The 14,768-nt window shown below is 33.3% G+C and overlaps 1 protein-coding gene across 1 annotated transcript in view; it reads right to left on the minus strand.

The window, feature by feature from the left end:
- Nucleotides 1-1,801, minus strand: part of Gycalpha99B (guanylate cyclase 1 soluble subunit alpha 2) — a 38,469-nt gene extending 36,668 nt beyond the window's left edge. The window contains exon 1 of the mRNA XM_068767026.1: nucleotides 1,607-1,801. Within this exon, the coding sequence (XP_068623127.1) occupies nucleotides 1,607-1,801 (195 nt within the window). The remainder of the gene's footprint in view (nucleotides 1-1,606) is intronic.
- Nucleotides 1,802-14,768: the final 12,967 nt, after the last annotated feature.

Consider the following 14,768-nt stretch of genomic DNA (forward strand, 5'->3'; position numbering starts at 1 on the left):
GACCTCCACATCCTTGATTAGTTCTCGTAGAGAAGTCAAAACATAGTAGCCCTTTCCATGGCTCGTTGAGCAACAGTGAGCTTGGATATGAGGCTCGAAGTGCGAGATCACATGTCAACTTTGGTAACACGCATTGGTTATAGCACCTCGTCTTTAGGCATCCAGGATAATATTTCGTAATTCGAACGCTGCATTTAATTTTTTTTAAATAAATTAGCACCGGCATCTAAACTAGGCTTGTCCTTTCAGGCCAATTCTTAGATTTTATTTATTCATTTACAAACAGTAAATTTATTAATATTCTTACCCAGAATGATTTAATTAATGTAAAGATTTGACTTTCACTTAATTATTTGTCAAAAGTATACGCTCTGTAAAATTAAAACTTTTGAAAAAGACGCATAGCGTTGACAGTTTATAAAATTAAACAATTAAAATATGTATGAACTAGGTTAAAAATTACACCTCCATTAGAGCTTTATTTTTCATGATACAGAGCCTTTTAAATATTATACGTATACATTTTTGTTTATTGCACGGATTTAAGTCTCTGTCTTCCCTTGACCTCTTCTAAGTTTACCCAAGAGAGGAATATTATTCTACTGCGTCAGAGAAATAAAAGAGAAATCTTTTATAACTGATAAATTAATTAATAATCACTGTAACGTTATTCAAGTATAAAAAGATGTCTTTTTTTAATTTATATTGATCTACCAATGATAGTTACAACTACATTATAATGAAACATAATATCAAGAATCATTATAAGTTACAAAACAGTTTAGTAGTTAAAATAATAGTAATAAAAATTGAATTATAAATATGAAGTATATTCAAATTTAAACAACGTACACGATAAAAATGCATTCAATACGATATATGTCCAAAAATTGTGGTTTAAAGATAAATAAATTGAAAATAAGGACAACTATAAATTATTAATAAGTATTAATAAAAATATAGGTATAACAGATTAGAAACCATAATATAAATATAACCATAACATAAAAATTAAAAAAAAAAAACTTTGCGCAGGTTTGAAGCGTTTGAATAAATTAATGCATGTAACGAAGTTTAAATAGTTTTCCTCTGTACAGGTTGATTATCTATAAGTGAATGTATAGTTCATTCGTTAGCAAAAAAACTTAAAGATTTTTTTTTCATATTCCAATTCCACTGTGTACAAGGCGAAAGGCTAATAGCTACTAGCATTAACGCACGTAGTGATCCGAATTTCGAAAATATTTTTTCTCACTATACTATACGAATACTATTACGTCATTTATTATTTCTGATATTATTCATTTGCAAGGATGTAATGTATATTTTTTGACAAATAAGCTATAAATTTATTCTTTTAACGCTTTTGCAAATATAAATAATCACCTTATACAATCAATTTGCTTAATAATTATAGAAATCTTTTATTTATTTTGAATTCTAAATGACTTAATTACAGTGAATTAATTTTTATACGTACAAAGCGAGATTAGAACATATACTCTATATTCATCGTTTAAGATTGAAAAGAGAGATATCTTCAAATAGGATAGATCTATAACCGTTTAAGGCATTGAAAGAAAGTAATCGGAATACAATAACTTACCGATGGAGCAGTTAATAGCTGCAAAGCTTCGCTCAAATTCTTCAACGTCAAGGTGTTCCGTTCCCCTTCCTCTTCATCCGGCCCGGGAAGATGTACAGACGACTGTCGAGACCGAAACTCCGGTTTCTTACCGCCGGAACTGCCGCCGTTTGCAAACTGTTGTTGGGAAGAGGCGCGACGAAACGGGCAAGTCATGTTTTAACGTATATGTACTATCTTATACTTTTGTGACGTCAAGTCATAATAATTATATTCTTTTAAACTCAGGATTAATTAAATTTTAGATGTCCAGAATCTGAAACAAAAGAAAAATGTGTTTTGATATTATTTTATGTATAATGTCACTAGGCACAAAATGACGAGCTATGGTAGCTTTGTGTTTTTGAAGACGCGTTCATTTTTTTTTTCATTTATAAAAATTATCATCCACTCACATGGCAATATTGTAAGGAGGCTTACTCCTAGTAGCGGACGTCGATCAGCTGACATGATGATCAATATCCACTTAGAATTATTTATAGAGATTACTTGTTTGCGTTATGAGAAGTACATTAGTTCAATTTGACAGAAATAAAATTCGAATTGAGTACGTTTATAGTGACATCCTTCAACTTAAAACTACGAAAATTCCGAAACCCATCCTGATAATTTTTTCTTGTTTTCCTTTTTTATAATCTCTTTCACGAAACGGTTATTTATTACGATCATAGGTTGCGCGTTCTATTCCGGGAGTACCGAGCACTTGATCTTGTTGTACCAGGAATCCATTATTAATTATCAAGTATCGCCATTGGTAACAGCGCGAAGGAAAACATCTAGGGGAAACGATGAAAGTCGAATACACCGAAATTTATTTTGAATTACTGATCTTTTTAAAAGAAGTTCTATTTACTAACATAGGCCTCAAATAAATCAATACCACTGAATCAGTGGCATTGTGTTAGTACTGGTCATCATGGCAAGCTTTTGGAAAGGCCTGAAAAAGAAGTGGAAGCAGTAAAAGTAAAATAAATTACTAAAACTTAGTATAAATAACACATTTACACAACCTAGTAAAAACTATTCTTGTAGCAGCCCCAACAGAAGACTTATATTATTATTAGAAGCAGTTGCTTTAAAAATCAGCGCTAATTGTAAAACTTCTTTTATCAGGTACAGATTTAGCAATTTATCTACTCTTCAGTAGATCACATCAACCACAATATGTATGATATTTGTCATTTTAACCCACAGACGCCCACTGCAAGGCATAGGCCTCTCTGAAAGTTATTTATAGGGGGATATAACACAATCACACAAGCAGTATGGTACCGTCTGCGATCGCAGAGGACGTTGCTGCCAATCCTCTGGCATTGACATTGCAGTGACAATTCCATGTAATTAATGCACAGTGTGAATTATCTTAGATTCACCTTCTACCATCGCAAGTCTCAGCCCTATACTGCTAGAATATCACTGATCTGTCACTGTCCATTAGGTTAGTGGGACTGCAAAGTAATGTCGCTTTCTAAAGTTAAATTCACACGTCTACATTTTTAACAAGTTTTTAATTCTAATCAACAATATATTCACCTTTGTTATCAACAACCTTTCGCTATCTAGTATACAAATTTTCAATGACGGAGTGGTAAAAATCAATCGGTTTTTTTTGTAAAATATGTTGACAAAAATGACATTACTTTCTGGTCCCCCTAATAGTTTAATGACAAAAAAAACGAAAGTGTATTTATTCTGAACCATTTGTTATGAGATGGTTCAATACCTAATGAAGTTTTTTATTTTTTATCACTTTCAAACAGAATACACTATCGTTTGTTTCTAAAGTACCGTAAAAGACAAAAAAGCATTTTAAATTCAATATTCTTTGAGAACGAACGTGTTAACACAAATGGGAAAGTTTCAACATCCAGGGAGAATAATTAATTCGCTAGAAAACACAAAGTTTATTCAACAAGAGAGAAGCTCATCCCGGCGCAGACGCCTGTAATGGAGCAAACAAACATATTAAGTGTTAATTAAACATATGAATTATCACGTGTTTGAACTATTATGGTATGTTAATTTTTTTAACCAAAACTAACAACTTACTTTTGAATCTAAAATACGTAAGTGACTAAATTTCATGAATAATAAACAAACGCAAGAAAATTCGCACTTAATTATTATTTTACATATGTATTTTCATTCTATACAATTTTTGTAATTTCTTACCCATCTAATATTTTTTCTGAGTTTTATTTTATGAGTTTCACTAAACTACTCAATTACGTAGTAAAAACAACAATATAAACTAAGGTTATACGTCTACTTTCCAGAAATTTACATTATTTGCAATAAAAGTAAATTTTTAACTAAACTCTCTGTGATTATTTGAAAATCAAAGATGACGAATATCAGTAATTATTACACACTTCTTAATTTGAGTTATTCTAACTTTACATTATACTTATAGTACATAGTGTATGCTTATGTATAATAGAAAGATAGTCATCATCATTTCCGACCTAGGACGTCTTCTGTTGAACATAGGCCTTCCATGGAGAAGAGAAATTGAAAAACTCCATAGTTATTCAATAAGACCAGTAAGTAGTATCCTATGTTTTCCGACGTCCTTAACAGAGCCATCCGTCATCCGTGTAGGTGAACATTCTACGCTGCGGTTGCCGGTCCTTGTTCTCCAATTCGGAACCTCAAGACTCCAGCGACCATTTATTCTTCGCGCTATGTAACTTTCTCATAAACTGATATAATAGTATTTTTATATACTGATGTATTGATATCTTTGGTCACTGTCTACGTCTTTAAGAGATAAGACTCTCTAATAATTTTAATGTATAACATATGAAATTTACTGTTAAAGATTTAAAAGTCATGAAAAATTACGATTAATAGAAAATTAGCGCTTTAATTTTTTTGCAATATGCGAGCGTGGTAGAAACACTAAATAATTAAATGTTTTCGACTTAAACGTTTTTATAGTAAAAAGAACAAGACATCCAAGGCGATGACCAGAAGGTAAGTGACTTGACCATTTCACTGCCTAATTACGCAGAGCTTTAAAAAATTATATCGCCGGTTGCATCAACTATATGGTTTGTATCTACAGACGTCACATTATCTCCGTAAATTCACTAGCAATAATGTCTTTCAACCCTTTGGCTGCTACGCGAAACAAAAGCGCAGCATTATTTTGTTTCGAAAATCGCGCAGGCAGTGCTTTTGCGCTATGTCGCGGTTTTTTTTTTTTGTTTTAGTGTGTCTATTACTCCGTGGGAGTGAACATAGTCTAGCCTCATGCGTAATTTATAACACGAGTAATTATAAAATAACCTTTTGCCATTTTTATATGTTATAGTTTTTAGATAGTATTATCATAACTTATAAGAAAATATGGTTTTAATTTTCAAATAAAACACATTTTCGTTTAGTTTTTTTTTTCATCATACGAAAAGAATTATTATTAAATTATATAATTATAAATTTGTCTGAATGAGAGTGTTTTATTTGACAAAATCGAGTCAAAATAATCCCGAAGTTTTCGTGTGTTCTTGCAAGAATTGCTCAGCAGTCAAACGATTATATTGGTTAACAGGAACACTTCCGCACATGTAAAAGCCGAAAAAGAGTACGTCTCTATTCGATTTAAATATTTATCATTACAGAAGAACGATAAGGTTCTTCTGTGAAGTTTCTTCTGTGAAGGTTTTAAGTGAACATACTAAAGTATGTACATCCGGAATATTTTGAAACAAGGACAAACTTCCTCCGAAGAGGCAAATGTTCGCAGAAGATCCAAATGTTCCGAGCAAAGCAAAACTTTGTCTTTAGGAATGCAGGCGTCGCTTGATACTTTTGACATGTCTTGTTCGAAATTAAATTATGCACTTAGAAATCGAGGAATTGAAAAGTAAGGACTGTTTGCATGTGTAATATATAATAATTAAAATGTTAGAAGCTATCTTTAAAACATTCGTTAACGTTAAAACTCATGTATATTTCATTGCTATGAAATATAAAAATAAAAGCAAATATTTTTTAATTGTACGACTATTTCTATTGTCCTGAGTAGATCTTTTCTCGTCTTTAACTTTAGTAGCAGTAAAATCTTCATTATCAGTAGTTTTTTTTTAATGATAAATTTTTTAATGAAAAAGTATTGATTAAAAAATAAATAGCTGTGTAAAATAAATAGCTTTATTTCGAGTGAAATACAATATTTTGTGTAAAAGTCCTTAAAAAGAACTGTTTTGAAGTACACAACTAATTATTAGTCGTCGAATGATGCTGGATGCAGGTTTTGGTACGGAGACCACAGATGGGCAAACGCAGCGTGAGATGACAAGAAGAAAAGAGGATGGGAACCTTACCTTATTAAGATCATAAGAAAACTCAGCAAGTTGCTTCCGCCGGTCTTAACGGAAATTGGGGTGACCTGGGTCCAGAAATGGACACCCTACAACTGAAATGATGAAGATATCTGCTATTACAGTCTCTGTTTACTCTTTTATAGCTTTGTAGTATATTATATTATATATTTGGTTTAAATGTATTTCTAAAGATTTATTAAATTTACATCAGTTTAGTAGCTTTATTACTGTTTTATTTAGAACATTATTCAATAAAGCAATACTATTTTTCCACCTTTTATCTTTGACGTGATATTGAATAATTAGTTTACACTTCACTCACGTGAAACCAAACATTTTAAACCTCTTTTCGTAATACTATTAACGCGATAGTTCAAGAATAGTTCCCGGTCGAGAATAGCCGCAAGGCCGTAAGTGGAATCGACCTCTCCGAAGAGACCTTAGTAAGTTTAATAACTTAGGAATGCTATTAATTTCCTTGATATTGCATAGTATACTCAATAGTAAATCCATTACGGTCGAGGTCTTGAATGCACTGGAATTCATTTATGATCGTCCTCATTCTATATAAAATTGCAATTTCACTGTTTCATATACGGGGAATAAAATTCGTAACGTTTTATATTTTCTTTTATTTACGATTTATTTTGCAAGGGGTAACTATTCATTCGATAGAATTCTTTCTGCTCTACAAAACTATGTTAATTATATTTTTGAGTCATTTAATTTTTTATTACTTTTGAGGCATAGAAATGTAATACAGAGGAGGCAAAAATCAACATTTTCGTCACCTGTTCTTCTTTGCTTTTCATCGAGATCAAAAAGCTGCCGTAGCAGCCCAGGGACATTTAAACGTGTAAGGACGTGTCATAGGCGAATCTACAGCACGGAAATGGTTTTCAAAGTTTCAAAAATGGCGACTTTGACGCCGATGACACGTCGTGCAGCGGAAAGTCTTCTGAATTCGATGAATGAACTTCTCAAATCACTTTTGAAGGCGAACTCTCACCAAATCTGTCGTGGCGAAAAAAAAATGTACTGCGATGATAAAACGATTCTCAATCACCTTCATTCAATGAAATTTATCGAAAAATTGAAAGCCTGAGTGCCTCAAAAACGTCAACAAAAAAAAAAAAGAAAGTTCGCATCAAAATGCTGCACAGAATTTCGGCAGCCATTGAGTAGCACACGGTCATGAACAGCACTTTTTGTATCGAAACGTCAGGAAGATAGAAAATGTACCCCGTACATCAATATGAAGCAAAGAAAGGAACATCTAATTTATTGTATACAAAATTTTATAAATGTATATGTAACGCTTTTCAAATGTTAAATATGTTTTTTAAATCAACAATTTTCATAATCCATTTACCGTAAAATAGATTAAAATACACTTCTTAATCTGGCCATAAATACTGTTATAATTAAAATAAACGAAATATTGCTTCTAAATTTAGAATATGGCGCTTTTATATGATTATTCATTGTATTTTCTTTTTTTTACGCTGATAATGTTAAATATTTTACGATATTAAAATAGAGTGACATAGAAAACCGAACCGCTATCATTGCATAACTTAAAGTAGGTATGGTCATAAATATAATTTTTAAAATCCTTTATATACTTGGTATTGGTCAAATGTATGTGTAAGCTATTCGTACGTACAATCGTATTCTGTTTGTGACAAGAGATCGATTCGTAAGGAAAAGGCGATTACACTAGTACGGAAAAGAATTGAAAGAAACCCTATCGGAAAGCAAAAGATTTTATCTCGGGAAATCAAAATAGCACCTAGAACCATGTTGCGAATTTTACAAGATAACTTAGAATTGTCAGTCTGTAAAAGACGAGATGAGACTGGCCATTTCTTAACTGATAATTTAAAAAGAATAGGTCGATAAGATCATAACAACAACTTAAGCGGTACGCAAAGAGAGGTCATAATAAATTTGGTTTACGGATGAGAAAATTTTTACAATTTAAATAAACATAACGATCGAATTTAAGCCGAAAGCGCTGAAAAAGCTTCTCAATTAATCAATACAACGTAGGCATTGTCTCACTTGAGTGTTAGCTTTGAAAGAATTACTGACCCATATTTTTGTGAAAAGTGTATCAAAACTTCGGTATAAATCTATCAAGATACCAATCTTAAGAATGTAGTTAAGCTCCAACATAACCATGTTCAATAATCAATATTATTGAACATTGTTATGGCCCTTTCAGCAAGATCTGGCATGTGGTCATAGAGATCCATTCACTTAGTCTTGGTTAGAAACAAATGTTCCGGATTTCATTAGACCTATAGCCAGGCCCTCATCTTGTCCTGATTTTATTCCACTGGATTATGATTTATGGTTTGTTTTAAAGTGTAAAGCCATCTAGACTCTAAAAAGTGTGCGTGTTACTTTTGAAATCTGGGCTAAGCGTTTAAAGGACTGTATTGTAATGGAGACACATCATATTAGCTTTACATATATTTATAATAGTGTCATATTAACGTAATAAACTTAAAGCAATTAACAGTAATAAATATAACGTACAATAAAAAATGTTGTGCTTCTTTGTACTACAACTGAATATATTTTAAGTCATTAATTTTAAAACATATTTAACCTTTACATTACTGTGATTTAATATCTTATGATATACATATCTAGATCGAAGAATCCATATATAATATCATCGAAATTCAATAATAATTATGATGTTCACGTTTATTTTGTCTATGTTTACGTAACTCTGAAGTAGAAAATCGAACGCTATTTCGGATTATTGCAAAAATAACTCATGATTTATATTTAAGAGAGGTAACCGAGATAATTTTACACGCGGATGACCTCGTTTCTCATACTAATCCATCTTGCAGTAACCTGAAATACTTGTTCGTATTATTTAAAGACGTGAGCTTTATTCTTAACTTGATGAGATACAATAACAGATAGATAAATCCTTTTTCGGTCATTGTTGTCCTCATTGCTGAGGATCGGGATGTCATGGACAAGAAGTAATCTCCATCTTCATTAAGTTGCCCGACCTCTTCGCATCCTTAGCATCGTAAAGCACGGGATGAAGAACTGTGTCAAGAGACGGACGGATTCGGTGCTCCCAACGGAAAGGCTACGACCTCTTGGACGTTTGTCTTCGACTGATCCAGTAACCGTCAGTTGTTCAAGATTTAATCCAACGAAAGACAAATACTTTGTTGTAATATAATATTAGCACTGAAACAATTAGGTTAAAGTAAAACTTGTAGCTTTTTACACGGCTACGTTTCATCACGAGTTAATAAATGGGAGCCAGTTATTTATCACTAACCGTAAATGTAAGTCCAATTTGTAATTTAAGATGTTTATAAAATTACAACTCAATCGACGGTTCATTGAAGAAGTAAATTCTGAATTATGTTCTTTATGTTTACTTATACACCGTGTGGTTGAACAATAAACCTTGTAACTTTTAGGAATGAAATCTATAAGGAGATTTCTATTAAGATTCCCCTGAAGCGGTTTCTCATAATTTATGAGATATTTTATAGTCTTTAAGGAAATGATTAATGGCAGCGGAGAATTAATTATGACCGCGGCGAGAACTAACTTCGTCATAAAACTACAATCAAGCTCTTAGTTGCTCTTTCATCTTTCCATAGTTTAATCACTTGATTTATAATGAGAACTTATTTAATAATCATTAAGAATTCTACTTTGTAGCTTTAATTAATGGTTAATCGCAATTTTTTTCTAATTTTTTTCAATCCGCTGTCATTCTTATTGTAGAGTTACTGTATTTTTACGGATTCTTTAGAAAAAAGTCATCGAGGACTGCGATCACTTTATATGATGTAATAAAAAACTAATAAATGCTTCGTCAAAAAATTAATGTCGTATAACTAAACAATCGCATTATTTACTTATGTAGGGAGTGGAAAGAAATGATTTCGCGAACAAGCCACTCACTAAAACACCCTCCATAATTCATCATCCTTATCTTTTAGCAGGGTCACAGCCATAGCTTCGCACTTATCCGCAGACCCCTATCCAAAGGATTTTTCCCGTCTCCGTCAAGGACTCACTGTAAGGTAACAGCCTTCTACACGAATTTTTGACTAGAAATTTGCTTTGCAATAGATATGCAAACAACTGCATGAGACTATAGAGTCTACAAGACAGATTATTGTTCAAAAATTGTAAAATTTCTGCCGGGGCCATGTTACAGACGGTCTATATAAAGCTAATGTCGGTTATGACCTTTAAACTCAAAATGACAATTATACAAATTGACATGCCATTGTGTTCAAATATTGCTAAAAATATGAACGTCGCAATACAATTAAAAACTCCAATACAATTACAACACTTTATTTTATACAGATTTGAAAAACAATGATCAATCTAAAATCTCTCACTAGCCAAGAAGCTGCTTATCATAATTCCAGTTGTTAAAGATTCTCGTCTATAACGACCTACTTAGCTACAAAGAAACAAGGGGCATCACAATACCGATTTATCCATTCTACCATGACATCACACGAACAGCCGAGAAAAAGAAGACAGGACGTCTTCTTTTTCTCGGAGTTTGAGTTGCGCAATTGTAACATAAAGTTTCAATTGCGCAACTCAAACTCCTCCTTCAGTTGCGTATCCTGCTCGCATCGCGTCACACTCTCCATTGTGAATGCCTTCACCGTCTGGTCGTGGTTTATCCCGTATTTTTTAAGGTAACTTCGCTTGTGTTAGACGCATTTCTCCTAGCCCCACTTCAATAAGGCTAAGGTCAGTACCGGCCACGATTCCGTGCATGTGTCGGTAGTCGAATTGTTTATTTTATTTATAATTTCATTAACTCGGACGAGGCTTAGAGAGCCGCCGTCGGACACGAGCGATTTGCTGGGTAGCATTAGACTGGCCTGCCTTGCTCTGCATGTATAGGTAGTCATTCTTCAGAATGAATTATGTATGTCTTTGTTTACTTTAACTTAGGAGTCAATTCGAGTACAGACTATTAATATGGTTTCCCGTTTAATCGTGGAATATTAAAACAATTATTTAAAGCAACCGACATCAGACTGCAACAAAAGCAAACAGGTATAAATATGACATTAAACACGCTAACATTTTATGTCTTGTCCTATGAACCCGAATCTTCTTCATATATAACCCGAAGTATTCTCAAATTTAGCTTTTCCAATTCAAATATTAATTCTGATCGTGTGTCTTTTAATTAATTTATAATTATCAATATAACACACCAGTCTGGTAAGTTTTAACTAAAATTAATAAAGGTTTAATATCAATTAGCAAAGTGACTTTATTAAATATATCTTCTATATACAACTATTCCGTCCACGAGTATTAATTTTAGGAAATATCTCCGTCTGAAGGTCTCATGTGACCTATTTTCTAAATTAGAAATTCCTATTAGATCACCGTTCGTCTTGATTAATCGATTTATAACTTGATTATTAGTGTAAAGTATTAGATGAAAGTATCTAAAATAAATATAAACTTTGTGTATAGCATATAGGTGTAAGTTAATACTCTAGCAATCAATTTAAAGTGTTATTGAGAAGTTAGCAGGTGTGTAAAAGGTGTGATAAAAGAAAATAAAAGACACATACTTAAATAGGGGGCATAATATATACATAAATTATACATATACTGTATATAACAAAAGTAAAGTTTAAATCTTTCGAGAACAGTTCGAACTTTCTTTTTAAACATTTAACAATTTACTGATTGCAATTCTTAAGTAGGATGCTTTGCTGGATTGAAAAAGAAGAATGAACCCAATTTTTCTTTTTTAATTTTTTTGAATTATGGGACGGTAGTGAAAGATAATAAAGTCGTACAAGATTAATTAAAAACTAGTAAATTATTAATTTAAAATATTGCATGTATTTTATAGTCACGGAGAAATAAACAAGAAAATTAAAGGTACTGATCGGTAATGAGTTTGCTATAGCGTCGTATTGGCTGAACGTTTATGGCAAATTTGGGTTCAAATGAAGTTCTATTTTGTATCTATTTGTATGTTTGACGAAAGAATTTATTTTTCTTCTTCATAACATTTATTCCAACTGATATAGGATTCTATTTGTTTATCGTGAAATTATTATTTATAATATAAATAAAAAATTACAAACATTTCAAGTTTATTATAATTTAACACTGGCCTAATTGTCACAACGTAAGAATTTAGAAAGAACACGCGAAAAAAAAATCAACATTACTATAATTACTCCAAATTAACAAGAGAATAGATTTAAAATCAAGTTTCAAACAACACCGGGTATTTTTAGTAAAAGTTACTTCTAATTTATAACTTGAAATCTGATGAGCGACAGAAGACGACTTTGAAAATTTAAACCTTTATTTAACACGGGGCGGTCTTCTTTAATTGTAATTTTAACTAATTTGTAATATGAACAGTTCAAATGGATTTTATATCATGAAAATAGAATTCTAAATTATAGATAAATGAGCTCTTTCGCTAATGATATATCAAAGTTCTATAGCCGTAAAATTTGTAAACTGGGATTTCTTTATTAACATTAGATGGTTCCTTTTGTCCATTCTTTGACCAAAGAGGTGTTTATTGTAATTCATATAATAGAACCTATTTTTTGAATATTTACAAAATACTATAGTTTTGTAAATATTCAAATTTTTTGATTAATAAAAGTATGTCCTAAAAATGTATAAAAAGGTAAGTACAACTTCGAGAAAGAGGTCAACAGTCGAATCAAAATTAGCTGGTTATCATTCGGTAAACTACAAAATATACTATCGTCCCATATTCCTTAGTCCCTAATAATATGAAGGTGTGATGACTTCCGGCAGTGAAGCTGTCTTGTTAGTAGACAGGCCACATAACGCGCAGTACAAATGACAGCTAGGGCCTTAAGATATTAAAATGCATACAATGTTATATAATTTATATTTTTTGCATTTATTGTATAGGATTGCTACTACTCACAAACAAGTTTCCTGAGGATGGGCAGCAGCATCCTCTACGTACGATAATACCATACGGTGAATGCCCACACGCCTGCCAAGGTTGGCGATTATAGTACAACCCCCAGGAGTTATCTTTGAGGGAGGCCTTGGCACTGGGCATCTATGGGCTGAAACGACAAAGAATTGACCTAAACCATTTACAAAACTAGCGAATGACGAGTCTTTTTTAATTAAATATCATAGCTATTTTAGTATAACATACAAGTCACGTCCCTTTAGTAATTATTATTAAATAGTATTTCAAACACATCGCATGTTATGAACATTACACTACGATTTACTGAAGCGTTTACTTACAAAAACATTAAGGCCAGTTTAAAGGTTTAAGTGGCTCCTGTGTAGGTACCCGACGCGTAATCGGTAGTAAAGTATGTTTCAGCGTTGCCAAATAACTAGATTCAACAGACCTTGAGATAATGTACGCTATTCACATTTCTGCCGAGTGTACAAAAATATTTGCAGCCATTTATTTCAACTGATAACAATACGAAGACACTTTTGGGTTCGTTTTCAAATGTAATTTTCTTTTTCTCTTCAATGTCGAATAAGCGATTTGTAAAATCACTGCTAAATGTATATATGTATACACAAACACACACACACACACACACACACACACACACACACACACACACACATGTGTATCCACGGGCTGAGGTGTACTGCTACGTGGCGCGTCCCCAAGGTTGCGGATAGGGGAAAGCCCGAGAGTCGCAATTTGCGAAACAGGGTAGGGGTGAAATAAAATAGCCCTCGCGGACAAAACACAACCCGATGTCAGTGGTCTAGCGTGCCCAGGACTGGAAGGCGACAGGGAATGGTCGTCGCAAGCGCTCCCCTGAGGGTACCAGGTCCCACCTCAGGCGTACTTAAGTGGCCTTACTTCGGTAACCGGGGCTCTGCCGAAGCGGACTGTATATTTCCCTAGGTTCTCGTGGGAACAGCATGGATAAATTAATCAAAAAAACAAACGAAAATGAAAGTAATATGGAGCTGAAGAAGGCATTACAGCTCCACGAAAATACAATCACTGCCCTGGCGGAGTACATAAAGGGCAAATTAAACGTTCATGGAGAGATCCGCAAACATGTGGCCGCGCTAGGTACATCGTTTGCAAAGATCACCAGGGAAATTGGAAGCGTCGGAAAATCAAACGCCACCACATCTGTAGGAGAAGTGCAAACGTCACCGTCTCTTTACAGATTGTATTCGGACACGACTGTAAAAGAAACCGAAGAAGAAAGCAAATCGGCAACACCGAAGAGCCGAAAAACGCGAAAAGTCAAAAGGACGGAACGCTCTTCACCCTTGGAGATCAGCCAGGCACCGAAACTGCGAAAAGCTAATACAACGGACTTAGCAGTTACGGTAAGGCCAGAGCTGAAGCCAAAGCCGCCACTTCCACACGATCACTCGGAGTGGAAAGAGGTAAAAAAGAAGAAGCAACCCAAGAAAAAAGTAGTAACGCGTCCGAGTGCTCTTATCATTCGCCCAAGCCAGAAGGATCAGTACGCCGAGATCCTTAAGCGGGTCAAAAAAGATGCTTCCGCGGATGATATAGGCAAATGTGTTGATAAAATTAGAAGGACGGCTACGGGCAATATGCTTCTTATCCTAGCGAAAAATCAAAAAGATAAAACGCAGGAGATAAGAAACACCATTTCCACAGTTCTTGGAAAAGATGCTACGGTAGTATGCAAAGTACCTGAACAGGAATTAGAGATTAAGGACCTAGACGAAACCACGACGGTGCCTGAAATCGCAGAAGCCCTTCAGAA

This window comes from Battus philenor, unplaced genomic scaffold (assembly GCF_028537555.1).
Source record: "Battus philenor isolate CCGP_79_NKW_IND1 unplaced genomic scaffold, ilBatPhil1.0.hap1 SCAF_22, whole genome shotgun sequence".
Taxonomy (NCBI): Eukaryota; Metazoa; Arthropoda; class Insecta; order Lepidoptera; family Papilionidae; genus Battus; species Battus philenor.